This window comes from Cygnus olor, chromosome Z (genome assembly GCF_009769625.2).
Source record: "Cygnus olor isolate bCygOlo1 chromosome Z, bCygOlo1.pri.v2, whole genome shotgun sequence".
NCBI classification, from domain to species: domain Eukaryota; kingdom Metazoa; phylum Chordata; class Aves; order Anseriformes; family Anatidae; genus Cygnus; species Cygnus olor.
Window position 1 is genome coordinate 35,060,935 of NC_049198.1, and position 26,731 is coordinate 35,087,665.

Here is a 26,731-nt window from a genome sequence, read left to right on the forward strand (position 1 = left end):
CTCTGCTTAGCTGAGTGATGTTCTGCCAGTCCTTTGCCATTCAGTCAACTTACCCTAAATCCCAATATATGTCAGTCTGTCATACCTTTCTGCAGTTCATCTTTATTCTGGCATCATTTTTTTTTTTCCATGGCATATTTTCTTGCTGCTACCTTGGGCTGTAGTTTAATATGCAGTTTAAAATAAGTTAACACTACAGTTAAAACACTCCCACTTCTTTTAAAAGTTCCACCTCTGAGTGACTCTTACTGCTTATTTCTGCCCTAATGAAACTTCCTTGAGATTTCATAAACATCATGCTAGGTTAACTGTGACCTATCTCAGGAAAATGCACCTATTTAAGTTAAACTTTTGAAAATGCAGGGCACCAGTTTTAGTGCACCACCAAGGGGGCAGAGCAAAGATGCAGGATAGAGATGTTGGGGCTGCCTTTTTAGTGGTAGTTCTGATTGAAACTATCATATGAAGCTAGTTTTCCTGTTACAAAGAAAGGACCTAATTAATGACTCACCCTTTTCTTGTTAAAAAATCCTGCCGTTTGACAAATTTCTTATATTTATCATTGTCATTTTCTCTTGACCTGTTCTGTATTGGGAAAGATAGAGCATTACCATGAAGCATGTTCTTCTTGGAATGACCATGTGCAGATGATATCCTATTTGCTCTTTATCTGAAGAAGAGAGAAAAAGAGAAACTAAATAGAATTAGGGATGATTTGTGTTGGAAGGTTCAAATATTTGGAAAATATTCTGCGGCTTTTGATCAGTTCCTTTCCAACAAGAGAGCAATAGAAGTACTGCTACTGACTGTATGTCAAACTACAGTCAGTTGTTTTGATAGAAGAAAGTCCTTGCAGTGCACTCTCAGAATTCTCTAGTTAGACAGTAAGAAATGTTCTTCATAGGGCATTTCCAGTGGTGAATGTATTACCAAAATCTGTGGATTTAATTTTAGCAGTATTGCTACTCTAACCTTCCGCGCCAAAGGTGTGCAGACCATCCTTTTAATCAAACACAGAATGCCATTTGAGTGATGTGGTGGTTTTACTCAGCTGAGCAGCTGAGCTCAACCATAACTGTTCTCTCACTCTCCCCCCTCAAAGGGAAAGGGGGAGAAAATAGGATGATAAGAGCTCAAGGGTTGAGATAAGGACAGGGAGATTGCTCACCAATTATCGTCATGGGCAAAACAAACTCAGCATAAGGAGATTAATATAATTTATTGCCTATCACTAGTAGACTAGCACAGTGAGAAACTAAAAGAAAGTTAAAAACACCTTCCCCCCATCCACCCTCTTCTACCTCCTCCCCCCGAGCAGCTCAGGGGTACAGGGAACAGGGAATGGGAGCTGCAGTAAGTCCCTAACGCTTTGTCTCCGCCGCACCCTCACGGTCCCTCTCTGCCCCTGCTCCCTGTGGGGTCCCTCCCACGGGATGCCGTCCTTCCCGAACTGAGCCTGCGGGGGCTGCCCACAGGCAGCAGCTCTTCAAGAACTGCTCCCACATGGCCACGGGGTCCATCCCCCAGGAGCAAACTGCTCCAGCACGGGTCCCCCACGGGTGGGCGGCAGCTCCCCCCAGACCCCTGCTCCTGCGTGGGCTCCTCTCCACGGGCTGCAGCTCCGGCCCGGGGCCGGCTCCTGCGGGGGCTCTCCATGGGCCGCAGCCTCCTCCAGGCCACATCCACCTGCTCCACCGGGGGCTCCTCCACGGGCTGCAGCGTGGAGATCTGCTCCGTGTGGGAGCCATGGGCTGCAGGGGGACAGCCTGTTCGACCAGGGACCTCTCCACAGGCTGCAGGGGAACTGCTGCTGCGTGCCTGGGGAACCTCCTGCCCTCCTGCTGCATTGACCTTGGGGTCTGCAGGGCTGTTTCTCACTCCTCTCTCCCAGCTGCTGTTGAGCAGCAGGTTTCTTTTTCCCTTTCTTAAATCTGCTGTCCCAGAGGCCCAGGCAGCATCATTCCGTGGCTTAGCTCTGGCCAGCAGCAGGTCCCTTTTGTAGCCATCTGGAGCTGGCCCTGATCTGACACGGTGCTGCTGGGCTCTGCTGACAGAGGCCACCCCCTGTAGCCCTCCTTGCCACCAAACCCTTGCCATGTAAACCCAATACAAATGATTATTTATTTCTTCATTTAAAAATGCTAAGCATAATAGGTAATTGTAAAATCTTATACTTGGAAATTATAAAAAGAAAAAGGAACTAAATTTTCATTAATATAGAACTGCACTTTGTCGTGCAGATGAAAACAGGTTTATTTTGGAAAGTACACAATTGTAGATAAAACATGCCAATTTAGAAGTGTTGTCTGACCAAAGGTTTCTTCAGTGGGTCAGTGGGACATTTTGCAAATGACAGAAGATAGTATCACTTTCATAAATCAACACTGTCAGTTTTGCTTTTGAAAGTGGACACCTTTCACATGACTTCAAGTTGCTATAAAATATTCCGCACTGGGAACCTTTAGAAGTGAAAAAGTAAATATATTTCATTTATTACATTCCAAACTGTCAACACTTTACCTAGAAAAGTATACCCAGGGTGATTATTTTGTATTGTATGGAGCAGATGATGAGTCTGCCAATCTATGTCCAGTCAGAATCAGCATAATATATGGTTACAGGGAGGTGTTCTAGCCTGATGATTACCAGTCTTCTTATCTGCAAAATACATAGCTTTAAGAGAAGGCGTCTTGACATGAAAAGCAAATTTGTGAAGCTGAAAAATCTTACCGTTTAAAAAATCAGGCACTCACTGCTTCTTTTTCTCTATGTGTGCTGCTTTAGGAAACAAGGAGAACCACAGCTTTTATTATGAAATACCAACCTTTCTTGGTTCTATGCAGAAATTGGTGATAAATTAAGCTAATCTCCATCAGGATTACTCTGCGTCTGGGATTTAGGCAAATTGAATCAGAGGCCTGAATAGTGACAGTGAATATCTATTAGACTGTAAACAGAATAATAGGCCCTGTGAATTTTAATGAATGAAGTGAATGGCTGAATTCTTATAGTTTACAGAAGGCATATGGTAAGTGATGCATACAGTATGCCAGGAACAGAGTATAATGTAGATGTCTTAATAGATAAAATCTTGATTACTAAAAATGAAGAATAAATGGAAGGATTTTGGAAAGCTTTTCCTTATTCTTCTTTTCTTTTTAGCTTTAGAAGGATAGCACTTTGCTTTTTTATGACTGTGATAGGTAAGGATGAAAACAGATATGGCTTAAAATATTTTGCACAGTAGTTTTTTATATCCTTTTCTGTATTAACAGCTTGGAGGAATTGATTAAGTGATCCAACCAATTTAGCTGTACATGTATGTCTCATGCAAAGTTTAGGTGCATGTCTGACTCACATGGATAATTTTCTTGATAGTGCTGGTTTCATTTTTGTTATGGTGACTGGGAAGCATCCTCACAACCATGACCCCCTAATATTAGTCACTGTACAAACAGTTCCAACATACTAAATCTGAACAGGAAACTATTTTCACCAACTTGCAAATAATTTCCTATTCCCAAGCTACTTGAGACCTCTGCATTGTACTCCCTGGAAGGATATAGATCCATCTGTAACTCCTTTAAATATGCTGTGGATGGAAATGATACACACTTCACTCATAAGAGAAAAACAGCATTTTTTATATATGTATAATGTAGTTATTTAACAAAGCTTAATCATAAATTAGACAGTAACTCAACACAATTCAGGATGGCAATGTACACTTGTATATCTGCTGCGTAGAGGACAGGGTCAGAGGAATGGTCAGGAGATGCTCCCCTTGAGTCACAAGATTCAGAATGGACACCCTTGCTTTCTAAACTCCTTCTCAGAGAGCAGCCCAGGTGTTCCTAACTTGGTGAACAGTTTATGTCTAAAGGTTGAGGAGATCCTTCCATTGAGTCACAAGGTACAGAGTGGACCCCCATGCTTTCTAAACTCCTTGAACTGAAGAAGTAAGGAGCCTAGCTGTGGCTGAATCCTCTCCTAGTCCCTGACTTGGTCAATGGTTTATGTCTAAAGGATTATATGTGCACAATCAATCTAAGATACAATCTTAGTGAAGCTTACAAAGTTTAGCAATCTATTAATCACTCGCCAAGGATCTGTTGTGGCAAGGAATCTCTTGCAAGGAGCAAAGGATCTCTGCAGCAGGTGTAACCTTGAGAGGCATCCCTGCTCTACAGGAGATCTGTCCTGCAGCCTGCTGCCATACAGGAGAGCTCTACAGGCTTTTGGCCTGCTCACTGTCTATGGAGTAAGATGATTGACTCATAGTTATGTTTGCATACTGACTGCAGATGTTAGTGTCTTCCAAATCTGGCTCGAGTCCAGCATTGACCAGCATTGTGGTCAGGTAAGCGTGTTGCTCAGCCTGCCCCTTGGCTATTGTGTGTTATCTGTCTCTCCTGAATCCACACTGAGCTGGTTACAGCCATCACAATCATATGCATCTGTCACAGTCGCTGCTGGTGGTTATCACTTGAGCAGGGTTTCAGGTGAAAGGCCAGGCTGGGCAAGGGAAGGGAGTACACTGTCACAAAATGACTTGGAGAGACTGCTTTCTGAAGTCTGATATTTCAGCTCTGTACATAATTTGGAGGTACTGAAAGGAGCCTAGTTTAAAGGTAATGTTGAGTTCAGGGTCTGAAAGATAGAAACAGTGATTCTGACTGGAAAATGTCACAACTGGAAGATGTGGGGGATAGATGCAAGGCTCTGAGCTTAAACTGATAGGAACACCTATTGGGAAAATGACAAGAAAAATAGCAACACTTGAAATGGAGGAGAAAGGTCTCCAGCAATTATTTATTTAACAGTTCATATAGAAATAATTGTTCAGTGTATGTTTCAGATGTATGTGTATGTTCAGTATATGTTATCAGATTACTAAGAAAGTCCAAGCACAGAGAACAGAAACATCCACAGACAGAGCCTTGTGAAGTAAGTCTCCACGGTAGTTTAGAAAGGTGGGCATTGAGGGGATTGCCCAAAGGGCATGCTGAAAGTGCTACCAGAGAGGTGGGAAGAGCTCTAGGAGAATGGAATCATAAAAAGCAACAAGTGACAGCATTTTTTAAAAATGTACAGTTGATAAGAGGCCAACTGATTCAAAGAATTTCTTTAAGAGTATAAGGAATGTAGAGCTGACCTCTTAAATTAGGTTTCAAACATGTTTGTTTCAGCTGTGCAGTGGTCATACACAGGGCATTTGGTTTAGAATTGTTATGCTTTGTTTGGGTTTCTGCAGAAAGGCAGCATAAGCTCAGACACTGAATTGAATATCAGGAAGATCTTGGTGTGCTTCACATCTTGGTCACTGACCTGCAATGTGACCTTTAGAGTGTTGCTTCACCTCAGTATTTCTTGGTCTGCCCTGAATATTCTTTGTTTGCTGTGTCCAGTATAACTGTGCTGACTTTGTCTGCCCTGACTGTTCGGATAATAAGTTCGCTGAAATCCCAGCCATCTCTTACTACGTGTGCAAAACTCCAATCTCAGCCGCCCCCCTTTTTTTTTTTTCCCTGTGCAAATAACTGTAATATATGACATTTTAAAGAAATTATGCTAGTTTTGCTAGCACCTTTGTAAATCAGAGGTAATTCTGTTGAAACCAGAGAATTTACAGCAGGAAAAAAATTCATGTAAATGAGGTGGGACTTAAATGCTGAAGTAAATAGGACTTTAAATTATTATTATTGCCCATTTCACATAAATATAATTTTAGAAACCAATATATTTTGACAGAAATACTCTGCCTGTCATCCCACACTGATTATACATATTTCAACTCATTCTCTACTATAGAGAAAACTATTATTTTTTCCCTGTTATAGATCACAAAACATGTTAATTGTGTTGAAAATTTAGCAGCAGTACAATGAAAACTATGGAGTATTTTCTGACATGTAAGAAAAGCCTCAGTCTGAAAACATTGGGGCCTACAAGTTAAGTTTTTGACAGTCTTAATGTACAGGAAAGATTAAATAACTATAAAGCTATAATATTATATATGACCGAAGGTATCACATATCAATAAGTGGTATGTTCTATAAATGAGGTGCCCATCTGATTTTGCAAGAGAGGCTTCTTTCATCCCAAAGTCATGTTACAAAGAATGCTATGAAAATAAGCAGAGTTTTAATGCAAGATTTCAGGCATAAGTGAAAGGGTGATAACTAAGCAGTTATCTTAGGATGATTAAAAAAGAAAAAGGAAAAAAAGAAAAAGAAAAAGAAAAAGAAAAAGAAAAAGAAAAAGAAAAAGAAAAAGAAAAAGAAAAAGAAAAAGAAAAAGAAAAAGAAAAAGAAAAAAAAAGAAAAAGCTGATTAGAAATGCAAAAAATAATTTTGAATCACAAAGGGAATTCTAAAACATGGAAGTACACTCCTAAGTATTAATATTACTAATTAATAATAGTATGTACGTCTCTACATAAATACAAACTACATTGTAATTGGCAAGAATAAGTCCATTGTTTAAATGTGGTTTGCTTTGAAAACAATCTAAAATAAAAAACTAGCTGTGACCTAGATCTTTTTTTTAAAAAAAAAATTTATAGATAAATTATACTATCTTTTAGGAAATATTACAAGGTACTGAATTTTCTTTTCTTAATTGTCATATGGATGTTATATTTATGATATTCTTCACCATGGTTTTTCATCCCTGGAGCTGATTAAGAGAATGCAGTCAGTAGAATATTGTCAATTTTGTACTTGGAAATTAATGTTTATAAAGAAGTGATTTATTTTCAATGGTTTTGAATAAAGGAAGAATGATAATTGGTTAGAGGACATAGAATGACTGGTAGCAAAGGTATTGAGGAGAAATAAATATTAAAAAGTTTCCAGCTAACTGAGACCTTTCCCCCTCAATTCTCCTAATGGCAAGCAGGAATAACACAACTTTAGCCACACAGTTGCACAAATTCAAATCTTATTTGCAATCTAAATGAGATTATAAATTTTTATTCAACACTGTTTCTCATTTCTGTCATTGTACCTTAATGTTTTTCTTCAGTGTTGCATTTTAATGGATTTTTTTGGCCTTACATTTCCCCCCACTCCTAACTGCCAGGAAATAGAGTTTTGCATTCAAATACTAAAATCCTGCATCCCTTTTTCAGTTTGTCTGACTCAAGAGCTTTGTCAAGAAATCTGTGGTGGATTTAGCTCTTGAAAAACAATACTATGCAAATCTGTCTAATCTTTTCCAGATATTCTTACTACAGTTGGGTTTTGGGTGTTACTGAATTCACTTTTCTTAGTTCACCGTCCACCATCTGTAGCTCAGAGCCATAAGGAATGCAGGATTGTGCTGGGATGTTGGACTGCAAACAGGAGATAGCTTTTGCCACAAGGGTAGAAAAGGCTGGTAATATTTTAAATGACTTCAATTAATCTTTCAGATCTTGTCTGTTAGATCCTTAATTATGCTCATGTGTGTTCAGACTTGCTTGTGTTAATGAATGTGGAAAATTTTGTTGTGGATGCAACTGCAGTATTACATTATTCTGTATGTGCACACTGCAATTTCTCAATCTTTATTTAAAATGGAACTCTAACAGGTCATCAGGTGAGACATTTCTTCCAGGCAATGTGTGCTTTCATCTTCCTCTATCTCTCTGAAGTTGTGAGCACTATTCTCTGTGCTAATCAACATAAGATTGTTTATTTTAAAATCGTATATATCAATGGGATACCTACTTTAGTAGACGTATTTCTCCTTTTCAGCTCTTTATTGAATCAGCCTTTGAAACTTTAAAGCTCTGCTAGCGTTTAGATAATATTGTCACTCATACATTCCCTTGAGTGAATATTTTTGTTTTGTTTGTGTTTTAATACATTCTAGAGCTTGTCAATTTTTGTTTTCTTTTATGTTGATAGAAAAGATAGTAAAAGTCTATCTTAGTTCCTCCAAATATGTACAAATAAATCTAAGAAACAAACCATATAGCTTAAACATATTTAGTCATAAATTTTAGAATGACAGAAGAAACTGTGACAGCAGTCATTCTGAAATTAGATAAATAAAACCAGCACAACACCTTACAAACGTGATCTGTATTACGTTATTAAAAGAATTACTACTACTTTAATATCTGATAATGGCATTCTCAGAATACTGAAGTTGGAGGAGGAAGATAAGACTGGTCTATATTTCCTGTACACGATTTCACTCTGCTTTCAGGGCATCTGCTGGACTCTCTGAAATCGTGTGTGATCTCTGGGGATCATAAGAATTAATTGAACCTCCTGAGGCTAACTAATTCCCAGGAGTTGGAATGATACTTGTTATAGTCCTTGCCCAGACAAATCTATTGCAGTGGTCTGTCTTGTCTTTATTTCTCGCCTACATTCTTGTCCCTTTCCAAAATATATATATACACACACACACACACACACAACTAAGAGGTATATCTGTTCAAGTGATGGTAGCTGAGGAAACTTGAATAATGAATATTAAAAAATGAAATTACTGGAGAACAGTTTTTATTTTCTCCAGAAAATATTATTAGAAGTCTTGTTGTGAGATCAGCTTAAACATTAGTATTCAAAGCATTTTGAAAGTCAGTTTTAGAGAGGAAATAGGGACCGAATAACTGAACTTTCAGAAACTTGAATGCTTGTTTTGGCTGCTGAAACAACACATGACTTCATCATCTTTGTGTCATTTTGTCCATTCATTTTGGTTTTTGCTATTATCAAATGCTCTTTGGGGTGGTAATTCTCTCTCAACTTTTTGCAATGCTAGGATATGCCCTAACCTTTGGCCAGCTGTAGTTTTTATGTTGCTAAAGTAGAGAAGTTCTTTAAACTCACCATTCAGTTCTATGAAATTTAGATATCGTTCTGCGGACAGCTGCTACATATTCACAGTACTTTTGTTTGTTTAGGAAGCTAACCTTGTTTCAGAAAAGATTTTCTATTTCTTTTTGGTGTAATGGTATAGGAGTCCTTACACCATCCCAGTCTACAGGACAAGTGAGTTTCTAAGAACGCATTCATTACTTGTACCTAAAGACACTTTCATGTTGAACTGTACACCAAATACAACGTACAGAATTGTTCCTGTATGTTATACTGTTCTGTGTATTTGTGGTGGGTTGACCCTGGACAGCAGTTAAGCACCACACGGCTGCTTGCTCTCTCCCCACTCCTAGCAGGCCTGGGAAGACAACAGGAAGAACAAAAGCAAGAATACTCATGGGCTGAGTTAAGGACAGTTTAATGAATGAAGGAATGAGGGGAAAAACAAAAACAAAACAAGGTATACAGACCAACGCCCAGCAACAGCTACTTGCCAGACCTGCCCACCTCCCTCAGTTTGTAATGCTGAGTATGTTACATTGCCCTCTGGCCAGTTTGGGCCAGCTGTTCTGGCTGTCCTCCCTGTTTCTTTTGCCACCCCTAGCCTCCTCACTGTCAGGGCACTATGAGGAGCAGAGAAGACCTTGACTCTCTGCAAGCACTGCTGAGCAATAACTAAAACATCAGTGGTTATCACCACTGTTTTAGTCACAAATCCAAAACACTGCACATACGGGCTTCTACAAGAAAATTAACTCCATCCCAGCCATACCCAGTAGAACATTATTGTTTTGTATAAAGCACAGTAAAGCTTAAAATTTTCTTATTCCATAAGTGGCTTCTGCTATGAGATCTGCACCACTGCAAGACTGAAGCTATACGTAGCTACAGTGCATTAGACTTTCGTCTGTCTTGTAGCCATTAAGTTTTATTGTAGTACAAACAATAACAATACAATGTGTAAATTAACATGGTAATTATGAGAATAATTTTAGGCATTGATTTGCTCATGTAGCATTACTTGGGGCCATTGATCGATTTATATCAATTCCAGGACCAACTGGTGTCAAAGCTTTTTGGGATATAAAGACCTTATTAAAAGTGTGTTGTCACAGTCAGTATGACACAGTTTCCTTGAGCATTTAAATAAGTATAACCTTTTAAATGAAAAAAGACCTTGATCTTTGGGCAGGAAGAAACCAAATGAGGTTTAACAAGAGCAAGTGTAGAGTCCTGCACCTGGGAAGGAACAACCGGATGTATCTGTACAGGCTGGGGGATGACCAGCTGGAGAGGAGCTCTGAGGAGAAGGACCTGGGGGTCCTGGTGGACAACAGGTTGACCATGAGCCAGCAGTGTGCCCTGGTGGCCAAGAAGGCCAATGGAATCCTGGTGTGCATTAAAAGGAGTGTGGCCAGCAGGTCAAGGGAGGTGATCCTCCCCCTCTACTCTGCCCTGGTCAGGCCTCACCTGGAGTACTGTGTCCAGTTCTGGGCTCCCCAGTACCAAAAAGACAGGGATCTCCTGGGAAGAGTCCAGCGGAGGGCCACAAAGATGATACGGGACCTGGAGCATCTCCCCTATGAGGAAAGGCTGAGAGACCTGGGTCTGTTCAGCCTGGTGAAAAGAAGACTGAGAGGGGATCTCATCAATGTGTATAAATACCTGAGGTGTGGGAGACAGAGGGATTTGGCCAACCTCTTTTCAGTGGTTTGTGGGGATAGGACAAGGGGCAGTGGCCACAAGATGGAGCACAGGAAGTTCCACACCAACAGGCGAAAGAACTTCTTCACGGTGAGGGTGGCGGAGCACTGGAACAGGCTGCCCAGGCAGGTTGTGGAGTCTCCTTCTCTGGAGGTATTCAAGGCCCATCTGGACGCCTACCTGGGCAGCCTGCTCTAAGGAACCTGCTTTGGCAGGGGGGTTGGACCCAATGAATTTTCGAGGTCCCTTCCAACCCCTTCGATTCTGTAATTCTGTGATTCTGTGATCTCTGTAGATTTCAAAACTGGCAAAATATATATATTGCTAAATAATGTTTGCTTGCTGAAACCAAAGTTGAAAACTTTTATCTTACGAATTCCTATTTTGCGTTGTGAAAATAAAGTAGAAATACAGCTTTTAAAAGAGATATTTTAGAATTGTATGCAACCGAGTGGATGTAATGTATTCTATACAGCCATTTGGAGTTGGTAGATAATGCAACAGTTCCTACTGATTAAAAAGAGCTGTGTACTTCAAACTTATGCTGTCAGAATTTTAACCTTATTTTTGTTGTAGTTGAACCAGTAGCAATTGCACTGGCCTGATGAGATGTATTTTAGATTTGTTTTTCAGGAATTAATCAGGGATTCCTATTCTAGTTGGTTGGTAGAGACTGTGTCCCATAGGAATAAGTGATGGTAACAGCTAAGTTGTGAGAATGGCTTTAGCAACAAAGAGAAAAGATCAAATCCTAGTATTACTAGTACTAATAAAGGCATTGCTATTTTACATCAATATAGTATCGAAGTCATATTCTATATTGATTTCATTGCAGGCATCTATGTATGTTTATAAGCTTAAAAAGAAGCAATTCTGAAATGCTGAGTGGGAAATGTTATGCTCCTGCTCTTAGCTCCAGAATGCATTGGATCAATTTCTTAACCAAAGACTGTTGTTATACTGGCTTCAGTATATTCATCAACAAAAACTGTGTTAAAAATTGGTTAACTGTTAGTGTTTTGTCATTTTCAATTTGGAAATGTTTCTTCCTAACTCAGTTAAAGACCTCTGTGGCTTTGACGTTTAACACTTCTGTAGTAAAGTATGAACTGGCATATAGATGAAAACACTGACAGGTAAACAATTTAGTACATGGATCTATCTGCTTAAAACAGATAAGAAGTCAACAGAGAAAGCAAATGAAAAACATAGGGAAGTTACCATGTTTTAAGGCACTTGTCCAATGAAAAACATGTATCAAAACATTGCTACAACTTAATAATGTGAAGAAGGCACCTTCAAAAATAGCTGATCTCTCAGTATCTAATCCAAAAGTCTGTGAAGTAGACGGACCTTTTGTTGTATGCTAGAAAACAAGCTTTAGGGTATTAGAACTGCTGAAGGAAAAAGCAAGTGAAATGTAAGGTCACTATACTGTGATTGCATACAACATATGTACTTGCATATCTAAACCTATTAATTGTATTTTTCTCTCTCCTTTCTTTTTTATGTTTTTGTTGCTGTTTATTTTTCAAATTGCTGCTACAGTTTTTTCAGGCCCTTTCTGGTGTCTTCATATCTGGTACTCTGAACTAACAGATTGAGCACAGTGGAATAACAGTTTCTGGGGTCCACTACTGCTGTTGATATCAGCTTCTTCATTCATCATGAACATCTTTTGGAGTTTAAATAAACCTATAAAAATGATCTAATTTGTCTAGCAATGTTTATTTGTTGTCGAAGATGTTCTGGTGAAAGTTTTGGCTTTGTTTACAAATGTGTTTTGTTTGTCTGTGTTTGGTAGTTCATCATTATTTGTAGACTTTCCATGTAGCTTTGCAATTAATTTCCTTGATGCTTTACTCCGTTAACTTAAATTTCTTCTTTCTACCAATATACAACTGTGAACCTTTTAGCCTGGTCGTCCATATCTGAGAGACATCTCATTACTTTTAAAATCTTGTAAGTTGATTACATTTGATTGAAAAAGTACGTATTTTTCCATTGTTAAATACGTCTCCTTCATATTGCAGTAGCCGACTTACTGTTGGACCATTTTGAATGCCACAAAAACATGTAATTATGCATCTGTAATTTTCTTTCATAACACATGCTTTTCTGCTTGGGGCTTTGCTTTTTCTTTGTCTGTTCTCTTCTATCAGCTTTGTCCAAGTGGCCTTAGCTCCCTGCATATATAATATTTCATGTTTCTACATTCCTGTCAGCTCTATATTTGCAGACAGGTATTCTATTGGAAATACTGTGTATAGAGGGACCCACACTTGAATCAGAAAACAGGACAAATTTCATTGTATGTTCTCTCCTCAAATTTGGGGTAGGGTATTTTTTTTTAACAACTAAATTTTAGATAAATAGAGAAAAAATGTTAAATTGGGAAAATGATAGAAAAATAAATATTGGAATCAGATGTTGTGATTTCTTTGAAATTTATTAGCAAATGCTCTATAATGACCATATTTTGAATACACTAGAGGCTGTAGAGTACCCCAAATTCCAATAAACAGGCTTCATAATTCTGCAGTCAGTTTCTAGAGATGAAGGCATTCTGCAGCAAAAGAATTGCCAGGAATTTATCAGCTACTCATGAGAAATAGTTTAATAAGATGAGACCCACGTATGACGATCAAAAAAAAGCTTATTCTCTCATTTTAAACTCAGCCACAGTGTCTATGTTGACAATCACTGCTCTGCTTGAGTCATTGAATACACTAGGAGGATCTTCTGACATTGAATTACTGCTCTTGTCTCTCAGCCAACAATTTTTAAATAAAATTGCCTCACTGTGCTTTTGACAAAACCTTTTTGTCATACGTGCATAAATGTTGAAACAAAATAATTTCGATTACACAACTGGTAATTTATACTAATGCTTTGTGTTATTTCAATGAATCAGAAAATTTAGGAATGTGATAGGTAAGAACTTGAAGCATCGGTTCTTTGTTAAGCCATTTGCACATGTTCAGCTTTGGTAGGTATTAGTCAAGCTCAGTACTTGTATGCTGTTGGAGAACAAAAACCCAAACCAGTTTTCATTCGGCTTAAAACAGTCTCTTCAGGAGGATGTTTTGTACTGTTACTTTTAATTCTAGTTTTAAACTGAGAGAGCAGCCTCACCCTGACTGGGTTTCTTCTTTCCATTTAGCTGAGAGTACAATTTTTTGTCCAGCCACCTCTCGATTTTTTAACTTTGCCTAGGTTTTACATCAGGATTGTTAAATCCCATAAGTCCTTTTCTTTTTTTTCCATCCCAGGTAATGGTTCTCCTTTCCTATCACTTAAATCTTTCAAAAAGCTGCCCTTTCCAAAATGTACCAATCAGTTTTCTCTTAACAATATTCTTCAGTTTTTCTGGATTTTTTTTAAAGCTGCAACCATCCTTCTGGCTTAGCAGTATATACCACATTACAGAAATTAAGTCTGGTAGACTGAATCAGAAAAGCATTTTTAATTGATTTTGCAGAATCTGCTTTGTCTTACTGTTGATGGCATTATGAATATAGTTACTTCTCTAAAGGCATACCAAGAAAATATGTAGCTACGTTTAAGAACATTTTATGTTTAATGTACTAATTCATCCTGTGTTTTCTAAATATGTTATTTCATATTACAGAGTATACCCTATTCAACCAATAACACAGAATGAAGATAGTTCCTAGCTAAAGGAGCTTAGTTTAAATGATACTGTGTTTTTCATAGTGTTTGTACTTTAAGAAAAATTGCATTGGTTTATTTTCTGCTTGCATCTTCCAGGCTCTAAGCACAGAGTTACAGCACAGCATACAAGAGCTGAGAATAAAAATCAAACAGGCAAAAAAAAAGGAAGAAGCCAGGGCATGTAAAAAAGGTCTTTCCCAAGAGTCGGTTCAGTTGGCAGCTTCTATCCTTAATGTTTCAACAACTGATCTTGAGGAGATATTAGAAGTAGAAGATGATGAGGTAAGTTATTTTAAGGACTCTACAGTAAAAAGGGGATAGATCAGAAGATGCTGTAAATTCATTTCTTCTGGAAAAGAATTTCCAGCTAAAGTCTGGATTGTGCAGCATCTAGCACAAGAAGAACAGAATCGTTGAATTTAAATAAAAAGGTCAGGTTAGAGATTCCTAAGTTGTCAAGACTTTGGGCATACATAAATAAAATATAAATACACTGTTTTGAGCATTCAGGTGTAGAGGCATTATTTGAAAGTAGCTTTCTTTTTCATGAGAATATCTGGCAGGGTTATATATTTTAAATAGACTTTTGCATTAATGAAAAAAAAATTAGAATGTCTCTTGTGCCAAATTGGTTCAGAGGATGCTTACCTTCTTCAATTGTCATACTTACCTATTAAGGGTATTCTAGTAGACATATGTTTTCGGGAGGAATCCATTGCCTTTTTTTGTTGATTCTATCATGTATTTTCACAGAATCATACAATCAATTGCTTTGGAAAAGACCTCAGATAAAAAAAAAAAAAAAAAAATCATATTACTATGAAATAGTTGATAGTGTTCATCAAGTCACTCTCAATGAAAGAAATACAGTAATAGGAATTATTGTCCAGAGTTATTTAGGCCTGATCATATAATACATGACAAAGCCCCTGCACTTGCATTTAATAAGTGCCTCAGAGTTGACCCTTATTGGGCTGGAACCATACAATACTGACAGCTTAGCCGTAGCCTTATTGGAGCTTTATATCGTATAAATCACAAAAGAGAGTTTTCGATTGACTTAAATTAATTTGCATGTTATGTGTATGCACTGACACAGGTTACATTTGTAAATATAAATATTATGGACTGATCCCTGCCCTGTTTATAAACATTTCTACACCCTTATAAAGTGATTGGCTTTGACAGAATTGTTGCATGCTTACCTCATTCTGAAAGAAATCTTTATATCCTATTTCTTTTGCTTGTAAGCTGTGTGGAGGATGTATGTGTAAAACACACAGATATACTCAACAATAAACAGAAAACAATTTTAAAATACGGGTGTTGAATCTACACAAATTTTAGATACATATTGCATTTATTAGTGTGTAGGCTCAGGAACCTTTAAATTGAACTTATAAGATTTCCACATAGATCACATATATACTTGTATATTTATATGAAAAGAACATGCCTTGCAACTTTCTAGGGACATACACAAACATGGATAGGTTTATAAATTTAACAGAGCCCTCATATTCAGTGAGCATGCTTCAGGTTACTAGTTCTGTGAGCATAGTTCTGACTTCTACATTTTGTTTATTTAATATGTATCCAGTTATACAAGTCCTTTATCGTTCATTATGTTCTTCTCAGGTGGTGCTAAAAATTGTGTATATTTTATATTTTTCTATTTTTAGGAAACAGCAAAGACAAAAATGGAATCTGAAAAAGACAAGGAATGGCTGCACAAGATACAGAAGCTTCTTGAAGCACAGGTTCTAAATTTATATCTTCCCTTAATGAATTATATTTTTTTTACTCTGAATAGCTAAGTGTTTTTAGGTTGTAAATAATCCATTGTCCTTGTAACTATGCCACTAGTAAGTGCGATAAAATCCTCATTTTGTGTTGTTTCCTTTTTATTTCTTTTAAAATAAGAGTCACTGGATAAAACTGAAGAGATGTTAACCTAGGATTTGTGATGGCTAACTCAGCAGCTCAAAACAGTGAAACAATGCTGGAGAAAACCAGCACAGATCTTGGCAAATGTGTTAATTAAATTATTGAGACAGTCTGTAATGCGTGCTAGAGTGAAATGGATCCATCCTCTCATACCTCTTAGGAAAAAGAGATTTTTTATTATGTGCCTTTAAAGTTAGTAGTTGATACGGACACCTGAGGAGTTCATGGGTTTCAGTGACCTTTTACTGTGGACCTGTTTCCAGTCAATTCATGTTTTCCTCATAGCCAGACAGCTGTTTATTATCGTGTCTTCCCGCATTCTCTACAATATTTTCTACTGAGACCTCGAGCAGCTTGTTAGTGGGAAGTAAATATTGATTTGGCATCCTGTCAATGCAGAAAGAATGAAAAAATTTCCACCAGAGGCCCCTCAAACATTTTCCTATCGACATTTTCTGGGCAGAGAGGAAAGCTGCATAGAGGATGACAAGTCTGAGACTAGCAGAAATCCCTGAGGGGTCCATTGAGACTGCCGCTGTGACCTGTGTGATACTTTTTCTTCTCTTTCAAGTCTTTTTTTTAATACACACAGAGTCTGCTGGGATGCTCCCCTCTTGTAAGTGATCAAGGGCAGTTTATTGGCAGGTGAGAGCCCTGCTTTTCTAGCCATAGTCAGCTTTTGTTTGGACATCACTGACAACATGCACTGACTCTTGAAACTTTTCCATTATGTTTTAGTTCTCTCCTTTATTCAGATGATGTGTAGCTGATGTCTGAAGTGAAATAATATTTGATTTATAAATCCAGTGTTCCTAATGCATATTCACTAGCATGTGTCCATTAGCAATGTAGTACATTTCTATTAGGAACGTGAAGGATAGAAAATATTTGGAAAACCATTTCAAGGGAACAATCACTTGCAGATTGAAATGTTTTATCATTAATAGCTTTTGTGTCTAGATTGTGTCCTATGACCAGATTTTAAAGAAATTACAGTTTTTTCCTCTTTCATTATCAAAAATCGCTGCCATTAAGACTGCTTAATTGCTGCAGTGGAGATAGAAATAGCAGTTTGCTTTTACTGGCTTTGTCAGAAATACTGGCATTTTAATTTAAACACCTCACAGTGTTACATGGAATTCAGAAGAAAATACACAAGTATTTCAATTCACTAAACTGCCTGCATTGTAAGATTTTATTTTTTTTAATTTGTGAATTTCAAGATTCTGCTCATATCACAGATTCCAAACTAGGAATCAGATTGTGCAGAATATAACGTGGAATTCTGATTCTATTTTTATTGTCATTCCTTGGCAGATTGTTAAAAAATCCTAAGCAGAATCTTATCACATCTCTTTGTCTGGTGTAGAGAGAGAGCAAAAGCCAGGGCATGGAGAGTGAGGGGATTATTGACTATACAACCAACTATATTAAGATTGCAAATGTTAACTAAGGGTGGGGGAGCTCCTTGCTCTTAGCCACATCACTTTGTATACAAGTTAATAGTGGTTTTCAGTGTTTTTTGCTCCATCTTGTGGGGTTCCACAGGAGGAGCTCTGAAGGTAAAAGTAATTCTTGGCAAATCAATCATCTTTAGAATGGCAGGGGAATTAGTGCTTTTTTGGGAGTAGCCAGCTCTGCTTTTCCTTTCTGTCCTTGCTCAGTCACATGAATGGAAATTGCTTAGATTTCTTGGTCTCTGTTTAGGAGCAGCTCACAGAAGAGGTCTGTGCCCTTTAAACTGTTTAACTCGTACCTTGTAAAGAGGTTAGTTGTGTTTTTCTTTAGCGGACATTGGTAATATTTCTGATCAGGAGACTAAAGCTCATGGTGAAATGAACGCTTTATGTTAAGACTTTGCTCAAAACAGACTGCTTATTTAGTGATACAGGTTGACAAACAGTGTATGCGTTTACATACTGAAACAAAGATGCAGGCATGACCTTTTCTGTTATTCTGAGAAAATGTTCGGTTGAAAATTGCATCAGATCACTTAATATTGCAGTTTGATATAGTGTCTTTTTGTGCCATTGAGCCAGGACTTTGGAACATAATTGCCCAGCAGTATTGATTTAATTGCCTAGGTTTATTTGTGGACTCCTAATTATTGACTGGAGGTAAATTTAATGGAGAAACCTTTATGAACACTGGGAAACTGCTGCTGTTGCTGTTATACATAATGAACTGCATCATATCCCTTTAGATCATCCTTCAAGCTAATTTTATTCCTCCGTGACAGTACGATAACATTTAAAATGTCATAGACATTTTATTTTTATTACTGACATACGCCATTTTACTGCTGCATTAGAATTTTGGGGGGGACTGGGGAAAGCACTAGTTGCTTTTTACTGTCATTTTATAGATCCCCCTAAAGTGTAATCGTAAAGTATAGCACACCTCCATTTTACACTTCATCTGTACCTTTATTTGCGGAGCACTTATGACTTAAAAAAGTGTAGTTTATGTCAGCTTTACAAAAATGTTAATACTTCAGTGCTAAATATTTTTGTGTTCATGAATCTCACAGTCCCCAGTCAGAATTTGTGTCATTTTATCAAATGCTATCAAAACATTACATGAGGAAACGTACAACTTTTACAGAGACATCTCTGCTTCGGGATGTTATTATGTAAATAAGAATTGTGTAATCTAAGAGTACAGTGGAGACACTTCACCTGAGCGTATGCAGGTATCTGGTGTCTCTGCAGTGGGGTAGCTGAGCCCCGTATAGAGACATCAGGCTGAATATGTGTTAGCGAGCGGGCACGGGAGAAAGAACCCAGGAGATACATCACATTGTAGAGCACTGAGTGTTTGGGAGCTTATGATATTTGGGGAAGGAAGGCATAAGTATGGGTATCTCGATATATAGCTGTGCTTATAGCTTGCCTGACTTGTGATGGAGTTTTTACATACTTTCTCCCACATATCTCCCCTCTGTGTGTGCCTTATTATTTGAACCTGGCATTAGTACTATAGTAGTACTCTCGTTATAATCATCAAGAAAAAACACTTCTCTAGCTTTTTCCCATTATAAGATACTTTATATAGTCAAATTGATAGGATGACTTCTTTTCACAGCTTAGACGAGATTTTTCCTACCATCCAAGGCTTTCATTCATTGTGACTGATCGTAAGGAACAGCATCTCTAAGTAATCAGTTAATAATTTAGTATGCGAGTACAACAGTTAGCCTCAATCCAGGTTACTGCCTGAAGTCTCCAATAATTATTTTTCTAATAAAATACAAATCATCTGCCCAACTCTTCCAAGCACTGTACCAAATGTCAGCATTGATTTAGCATGTCCCCTATCAGATAGACAGCAGCACTGGTCTTCCCTCCCTCTTCAGGTCCTCCATGGGATATCATATCTCACATAAACAAAGCCAGACAATGAAATCTTTTCTATCATGACCTCGTTATTAATATACAGATCATTAATTTGTGGTGAAATTTGTGGTGAAGATTTCCAGAAGAACTCCCTCCCCTCTGTTCTGTGGGCTCTCTGTAGGTATGTGTATAGCCCATCTCTAGAACATGGGGTTGGAACAACACACACACTCCTCATCAGTAAGGACTTTGCCCAGCCCATTTTTAGGATTTGCACTGGATTCTAAATACAGACTTCCTCTGGTCTCATCCACGTATGTACACTAGCAGCTGTAGTTGTTTCCTTTCAAACTTCCTGAGTTACAACCCACCTACTTTGCTTTCCTCAGTCTGTCTCCAGCCTGTCTGTCTTCCCCCTTCTCTTTGAACAGGTGTCTGTGCTTTGCCTGCCGTTTGCTCACATGCACATGTATGTATTCACTTGTGCACACACACGCACACTTACCACCATCACAAGGTGATTCAGGTACCTGCAGCTTAAAAAGCAGCAGCAGTGCAGTATGAATCACGTCCTGGATACTATTAACGTTGGTATCAGACCATCAGACTGTTCTTACTGCAAGATTAAGAGCTCCATCCTGAAATTTGACTATCCTTTGTGGTATAAATCTGTTTTATCTCACGCACAGACACAAAAACGTGTTACATAACTTGTCGTGGACTAAGTACAAGGATAAATTGTCTTGATTACTCAGGATAAGAATACAGAGACTCACACAAACGTGTTTATCTAAGCAAGTACATACACCTATACGAAAGCAGGACAAAGAATAATACTGAAAAGAAGCATATCACAATTTTTTATTTTATTTTTTTAATTTTTCTTATAGTTTACAGTAAAATTGGGAGGTTTTAATCATAAACTAGAGTTTCTTCATTTTTACTCTTTTTTCTTTGCTTTCCTTTTTTACTTAATTTTAACTTTTAGATTATTCTTTATGGTTCACTCAATTCATGTTGAGGCAGCTTTGCAGTGAGTTTGCATAGTTTTTTGGGCAAATGTGTTATACAGATGATCCCTATGGGGAGATTTAAAATAGGTGTAACCACTGATTTGTGTATTTCAGAAATAAAATACCATTATTTCTACGTTAACACATTTTAGTGTTTGTGAAACAGAGGCCAAGTCATGTTGCAGTCCATGAATGGTGATGTTGTGTCTCATTAAAATAACAATATTGCCTTGCACTCAGTACGAGTCTTTTCACTGGCAGATCAGAAAGCTGTGTGTTTATGCTGGGTGAGACTCAGCAATGTAGTGTAAGGTCAATAGACGTTATTAGTATGTTTTTTTACAGAAGGGATCTTTGGAAAAAGCATACTCAAAGTAAGAATAAATAGGTGAGAGAATTAGAAATAACTACCAGCGTTCTTGACTGTTTAGGACCATGTTACCTTACACCAAGATATCTGTCTGATAAGATGTGTAAAAAATGCACCATTTCATCTATATGGCTTTTTAGTACCAAGGAAGAAATCTATAATTTCTAGAGTTAAATAAATAGAAGGTGGAGTTAGATAAATAAAAGCTTTACATACATGCTTTGCTTTCACAAGTTTTCTGATTTTATACAAATAAGTTGAATACTACTTCTCCAAAAGCCTCTCGTAACGTACTGATTTAGGGTTGCTATCATTGTTAATGCTCAGTGTTCAGATAAATTGGCTGTGGCACAGATAATTGAAAACCACTTGAAGGAAGAATCATCCTGTACATAATTATCACTGGTATAAACAAGCTTTTACTCCTTAGGTGTGTGCTTAGCACTTGCTGAACTCTGAAAGCCTTCCCCAAGCATATGGCAAGTTTGGAAATTGGGATAAATACTATGGAGTAGAGACATCATCTACGGTTGTGAAGTTCTGGGGAGAAACGTAGAGGGAAGCTTCCCAGGATAGTTACAGAGTCATCATTAAAAGTAAACCTGACAGGCTTCTATTAAAGATGAAGACTGTAGAGATCATCCAGTCCTGGGTGTCTGCATGGAAAGAAAAACAGATAAAAACATACAGTACTCTCTGAAACCAACAAATAGGAAAGAATGACATAATGTTCAACTTTCAAATGCTTTTGATTTAAGTGAATGATTTAAATGGAAAGACTTCTTTAAAAATCACTTTGCTATGACATAGAAGCCACAGAGAGTAGCAAGCAGCAAGTAAAATGCACCTAGAATGATATGAACCAGAGACATCAATAAGAAAACATTCATCTTGGGCAGAACATTAAGGAGGTAAAATGTATCAAAAATGAATGTAGTCAAGCTGGCAAGAAGAATTAGAGACTTTGAGCTAATGGTATAGTGTTCTCGTAAAACCATATTTAGACAAGGAGGGAGAGCAATTAGAGTGAACAGGATGCCAGGGTCAGTGTTTTTAAAGCACAGTAGCAAGTAAATGTCACAGAATTTCAGATAAGATTAGGTCTTGTGTTACTCTGAATAGATTTGTGCTCAGTGTGTTGGATCCCTCTATTCCCCAAAAAGTCATCACAGAAGTGTACTGGAGAAGGCTGACAGGTGTAGATGACTACGAGAAAATTCTTATCACAGACAGAAGTTATTTATGACAGACAGAGACATGGCTGGTCAGCAAGTACCAGCCCTACAAAATCCCCTTTCCTGTAGAAAAGAGTAATAATGCATGTTGCCAGCCCTCTTCCGTAACTGCAGATTGACTGTTGAGCAGAACACAGGATTGTCTTATGTCCCAGTATTGTCAGTTCATGGTAGATGATTGCTATTAATAAGATTTTCCTTGCTACCATTTTGGATTTTTTTTTTCTGACTTGTTAATAATGATAAATATCAGGATATTGCCATTACACCAGCATATGTATTTGGCGTGATCCTACAAATGTATTTATTTTTATTGTATTTATTTTATTTTATTTTACTATTATTGTTTGTTATGTATACCTAGGATAAACTAGTTTCGTCTTTAAGAAGGAATAGAGAAGTGGAAAAGTAAAATCAGAGTAGAGGTACTTGAGTGTAGACCTTGAGAATGGTTCCAGTGGCAAAAAGAGTTGCCCTGAACTACAGTTATGAAAAACAGAGGAAGCTGGTGATTGACTTTTCTTTCAGTACTTAAAATGTTCTTAGAAAAAGGATAGAGAGCAACATTTTACACGGTCAGATAATGATAGGACAAGGGGGAATGGTTTTAAACCAAAAGAGTGTAGGTTTAGATTACATGTAAGGAAGAAATTATTTACTATGAAGTTGGTGAGGCACTGGAGCAGGTTGCCCAGAGAAGCTGTGGATGCCCTGTCCCTGGAGGTGTTCAAGGCCAGGCTGGATGGGGCTTTGAGCAACCTGGTCTGGTGGGAGGTGTCACTGCCCGTGGCAGGGGGTTGGAACTGGATGGTCTGTAAGATCCCTTCCAACCCAAACCATTCTGTGATTCTATGACCTGCTCAACTAATTGCTGTATTTTACCTAATTTATTTCTGTTGGCCTTATTAAAGTAAAATTATCTCTGCTTCTGATATGAGTGGCAGCTGTTAGTTTCTCTGTGGGATTGTCCCCTCTGTCATCACTGATCATACTGGTTCAAGAAAGCTGACAGAGCTCTCTGAAACTAACAGAGACTTTTCCAAGGATGAACTAAAACTATTTGGTTCTCCTCTGGCACACTGCTGTGAACTCTTGGGGTGGAGTTGCAACAACTAGTGCTTTGTACCACCTTCAAAAGTACTTCCCTACTGTGCACTCATGCAGCAAGATTGTGAAAGAAAACCTCTTTAGTATTAAAGCAATAATGGAGAAAAATATACCAAATCTCCTTACTTGAAGACACCGTGCAAATATTTTTTATATCAGAACAGATATAAAGAGGTTTTTGTATTTTCTGTAATTATGTAAATACAGATCTTTGGTATCATACTTCAGAGAATAAGATTTTTGTGTATTATCCTAATCAATACAATTGGAGCTTTCAGGGATTGGGGGGTTTTGTTTTTATTTACAAGTTTTGATTTCAAAGTCTAAACTTGCTGCCATTGTCACAACACTGAGAGCTGTACTGGTAGTTCTGACTCATCCTCCTGAGACCAGCGAACATGCAGTACGATTTCTGCATGCCCTAGAGATGACTGTAACCTCTTATTGATCAGCTGGTTGAAGATAAATGACAGAGATGCTAGTACTGCAGTTTACATCATTAACATGGTCAGTAAAGCATGAATTGTTCAATAAGGCGTTTATCTTTTTTCATTTTACTCTGTTCTTTTATCATTTTTATGATAGAGAGCAAAGTTTCAGGCACTAACCAGGCAGGTGAACTTTACAGATCAGATGTGTGTATGCGTGGTGCTTGTCAGAACTAAGTGAAATCTAACAGGTTAAAGATATTTAATAAATGTTTTTCACATGAAGAAAATAAAGTTCAATGGTCATTTTTCTTACTATGTTTCTTTTTCAGTTTCCTTTTGCTTCATATTTAATGGATGCCATATTGGAAAAATTAAATGAGAAGAAGAAACTGGTAGAAGAGTACAGTTCTCTCATGAAACACATTGCATGATATTGTTAAGACTTTGCAAAGGGTGACTAAAATATGTGTGCTGTTTCCTGACATCTTTCCTCTTCACATAAAGAACTGTCAATAAGCGCGTTCAATACATAAGTAGAAACTGTGAACTAATTAATTGTTGAACAAGAGCAATTAGTTATGTTCCTATTTAGAGTGTAGTGTTTCATTCCTGAAGACAAAAATTGCTGCAAATCAATACGAGTTAAACATGATTTTCTTTTAAGTGCATTGGCAGCAAACATCAGTGTGAGTTTTGTAGAGAGGGGATGTTTTTGATATGACGGATACACATCTGTAAGTACAGAAAAATGGCAAATAACTCACGGTTGTACCAGTCAGAACAGTAGAACTAGGATTTACAAAGGAACTGCAAACACCAGTGGCATTTTGAATACGTTATTTTAGCTTGTTTGTAAATCCCAGCTTTATGATATATGCTACGTAATATGATATGCACTCTCTGTATGTTGGAAAAAAATGAGAAAATGAATGATTGTAGAAGAAAAACTATTCAATGTAGCGTAATACTTCTTGGAAAAGTTGTATTTTCTTCTGAGTAGGATTATATTGTGTGCAATTAATTTAATTGTATTTCAAAAAATTCAGTACAGTAAAGTTTTTTCCAATGTGGTTTGGTTTTTGATTTTTTTTCTCTCAGAGTTCCATTTTGGTCTCAGTTCTTTCTCAGCTAACACCAAGCTGCAAGCCCTCACTTTGTGAAAATGGTATAGAGTTTTAGTTGTTCCCACCATGATTTCTCTGGCAGTACTAACAAATGATTCCTTCTTCTTCACATCTTTGATCTTAATAGTTTGTATTCCTCTGGACCATGTGGAAAAAAAAAAAAAAAAAAAGGAAAGACAAAGGTTTATGAATTTATGTTTTAATGACATTGAACATGTAAGAAGATGTGGCTATTCGTCTATGGATATCATGTTGTTTTACAAAGAATGTAAGTATCATTATTCATATGGGACAGGGAATCAGAAGTCAAAAGACCTAAGATCATTCAACAGAATCATGAAACAGAAAAGTTTTCTGCCTGCCAGTTATGTGCTTTTCATAGGATGTCAACAGGCTTCTTTTAATTCATGGAGTTCAGTACTTGGTGTCTTTAAGGAAAGTATGAGGAAGGGAAGACATCACTAAGCATCTGCTTGGGTACCTGATAACAATGAGGGCTTGAGAGAATGCTTATTTGAATTATGGAAAATCGAGCAAGCATATTCCACAAGGATCTGTAATTTAAGACCTGGAAAAAGCCCTATAAAAAGAGAAACACATCTTTAGGAATGGTGGACCACCACCTTTTCCAAATCAAGACATAGGGACATCAAGGGACATCATATCAACTATCACAACGTATTCAGTGCAAGCAAAAAGATACCATTTCCAGGCAAAGCTGCACTATGGAACTCCTGTCTTCAGGGTGGGCATTACTGAAATAAAAAATGGACTCGTACGCCAATAAAAAGAAATCCATCAAAATAAATAGAAACTATGTTCATAGATTTTCAGTAATTGCAGCAAAATGTATTTGCATATAATTTCAGCATAAGGTAATTTCCACCAGGCAGTGGAAATATCTTCGTAAATCCAAAGCTCTGTGCAGATTAGCCCCTTTGTCTTCATTTCCCTGCTCTGCAAGACCTTTTGCTGAAAGTCTAGGAGTCTCAGGTTTTGATGAAAGAGCAGAGAACATCACCTAATTCAGTGGAAACCAAAGAACTTCTAAAGACAAGTTCCAGACTATCTTCTTCTTCCTTCTTCTTCTTCTTCTTTTTCTTCTTCTTCCTCTTCTTCTTCTTCTTCTTCTTCTTCTTTTTCTTCTTCTTCTTCTTCTTCTTCTTCTTCTTCTTCTTCTTCTTCTTCTTCTTCTTCTTCTTCTTCTTCCTCTTCTTCTTCTTCTTCTCTTCTTCTCTTCTTCTTTTCTTCTCCATCTTCTTCTTCTTCTTGCTCTTCTTCCTTGCCTTCCTCTTCTTCCTCTTCTTCTTCTTCTTTTCTTCTTCTTCTTCTTCTTCTTCTTCTTCTTTTTCTTTCTTCTTCTTCTTCTTTCTTCTTCTTCTTCTCCTACTCCTCCTCCTCTTCCTCCTCCTCCTCCTCCTCCTCCTACTTCTTCCTCCTCTTGTTCTTCTTCCTCCTCTTTCTTTTTTTTTTTTTTTTTTTTTAACTTAAAACTTCTTGGTTTCCTGGCCCGACAAAGTTCTGTACGTCTTGGGTACCTGGATATGGAAAGAGCACTTTTGTACCAAGAGTAAGTAAGCGCAGTGAATGCTGCAGAACCAAATGATTCTCTATTTCATTTGAAAAGACAGAAAACGAAAGCCTTAAAACTCATGTGGAGCCAGAGTTGTCACCATTTTTTCAACAAATGGAAAATACAGCACGCTTTTATTTGCAGCTGTTTTGCTTGTGCATCAAGAGACCCGTAAATGCTCTACAAGAAAATTATTTCTCCATAACTTTCTGTGTCCTAGACCTTAAGCGTAGGATTCATTTTCTACTTTCTTTGGAAAGTCCTAGGGTCAATAAGCACGATACGCTCAAATGGCCAAAATGTCGTATTTGGACTCTGCCAAAACAAGTTCTGCAGAACATACCTTGATACAGATACATGTCTTTACTCTTCATCCTAGTCTTCTGCAATTTTCTGCCACT

The 26,731-nt window shown here is 37.6% G+C and overlaps 1 protein-coding gene across 2 annotated transcripts in view; it reads left to right on the forward strand.

The window, feature by feature from the left end:
- Positions 1-24,699, forward strand: part of CNTLN (centlein) — a 207,598-nt gene extending 182,899 nt beyond the window's left edge. The window contains exons 24-26 of one of the 2 annotated variants that reach the window (XM_040540984.1): positions 14,292-14,477; positions 15,878-15,955; positions 23,963-24,699. In XM_040540984.1, coding sequence (XP_040396918.1) covers positions 14,292-14,477; positions 15,878-15,955; positions 23,963-24,064 — 366 coding nt within the window. In that variant the 3' untranslated portion in view covers positions 24,065-24,699. Of the gene's footprint in view, positions 1-12,068; positions 12,427-14,291; positions 14,478-15,877; positions 15,956-23,962 lie in introns of those variants that run through there. The other variant, XM_040540985.1, reaches the window with a different exon arrangement.
- The last annotated feature ends 2,032 nt before the right edge of the window (positions 24,700-26,731 follow it).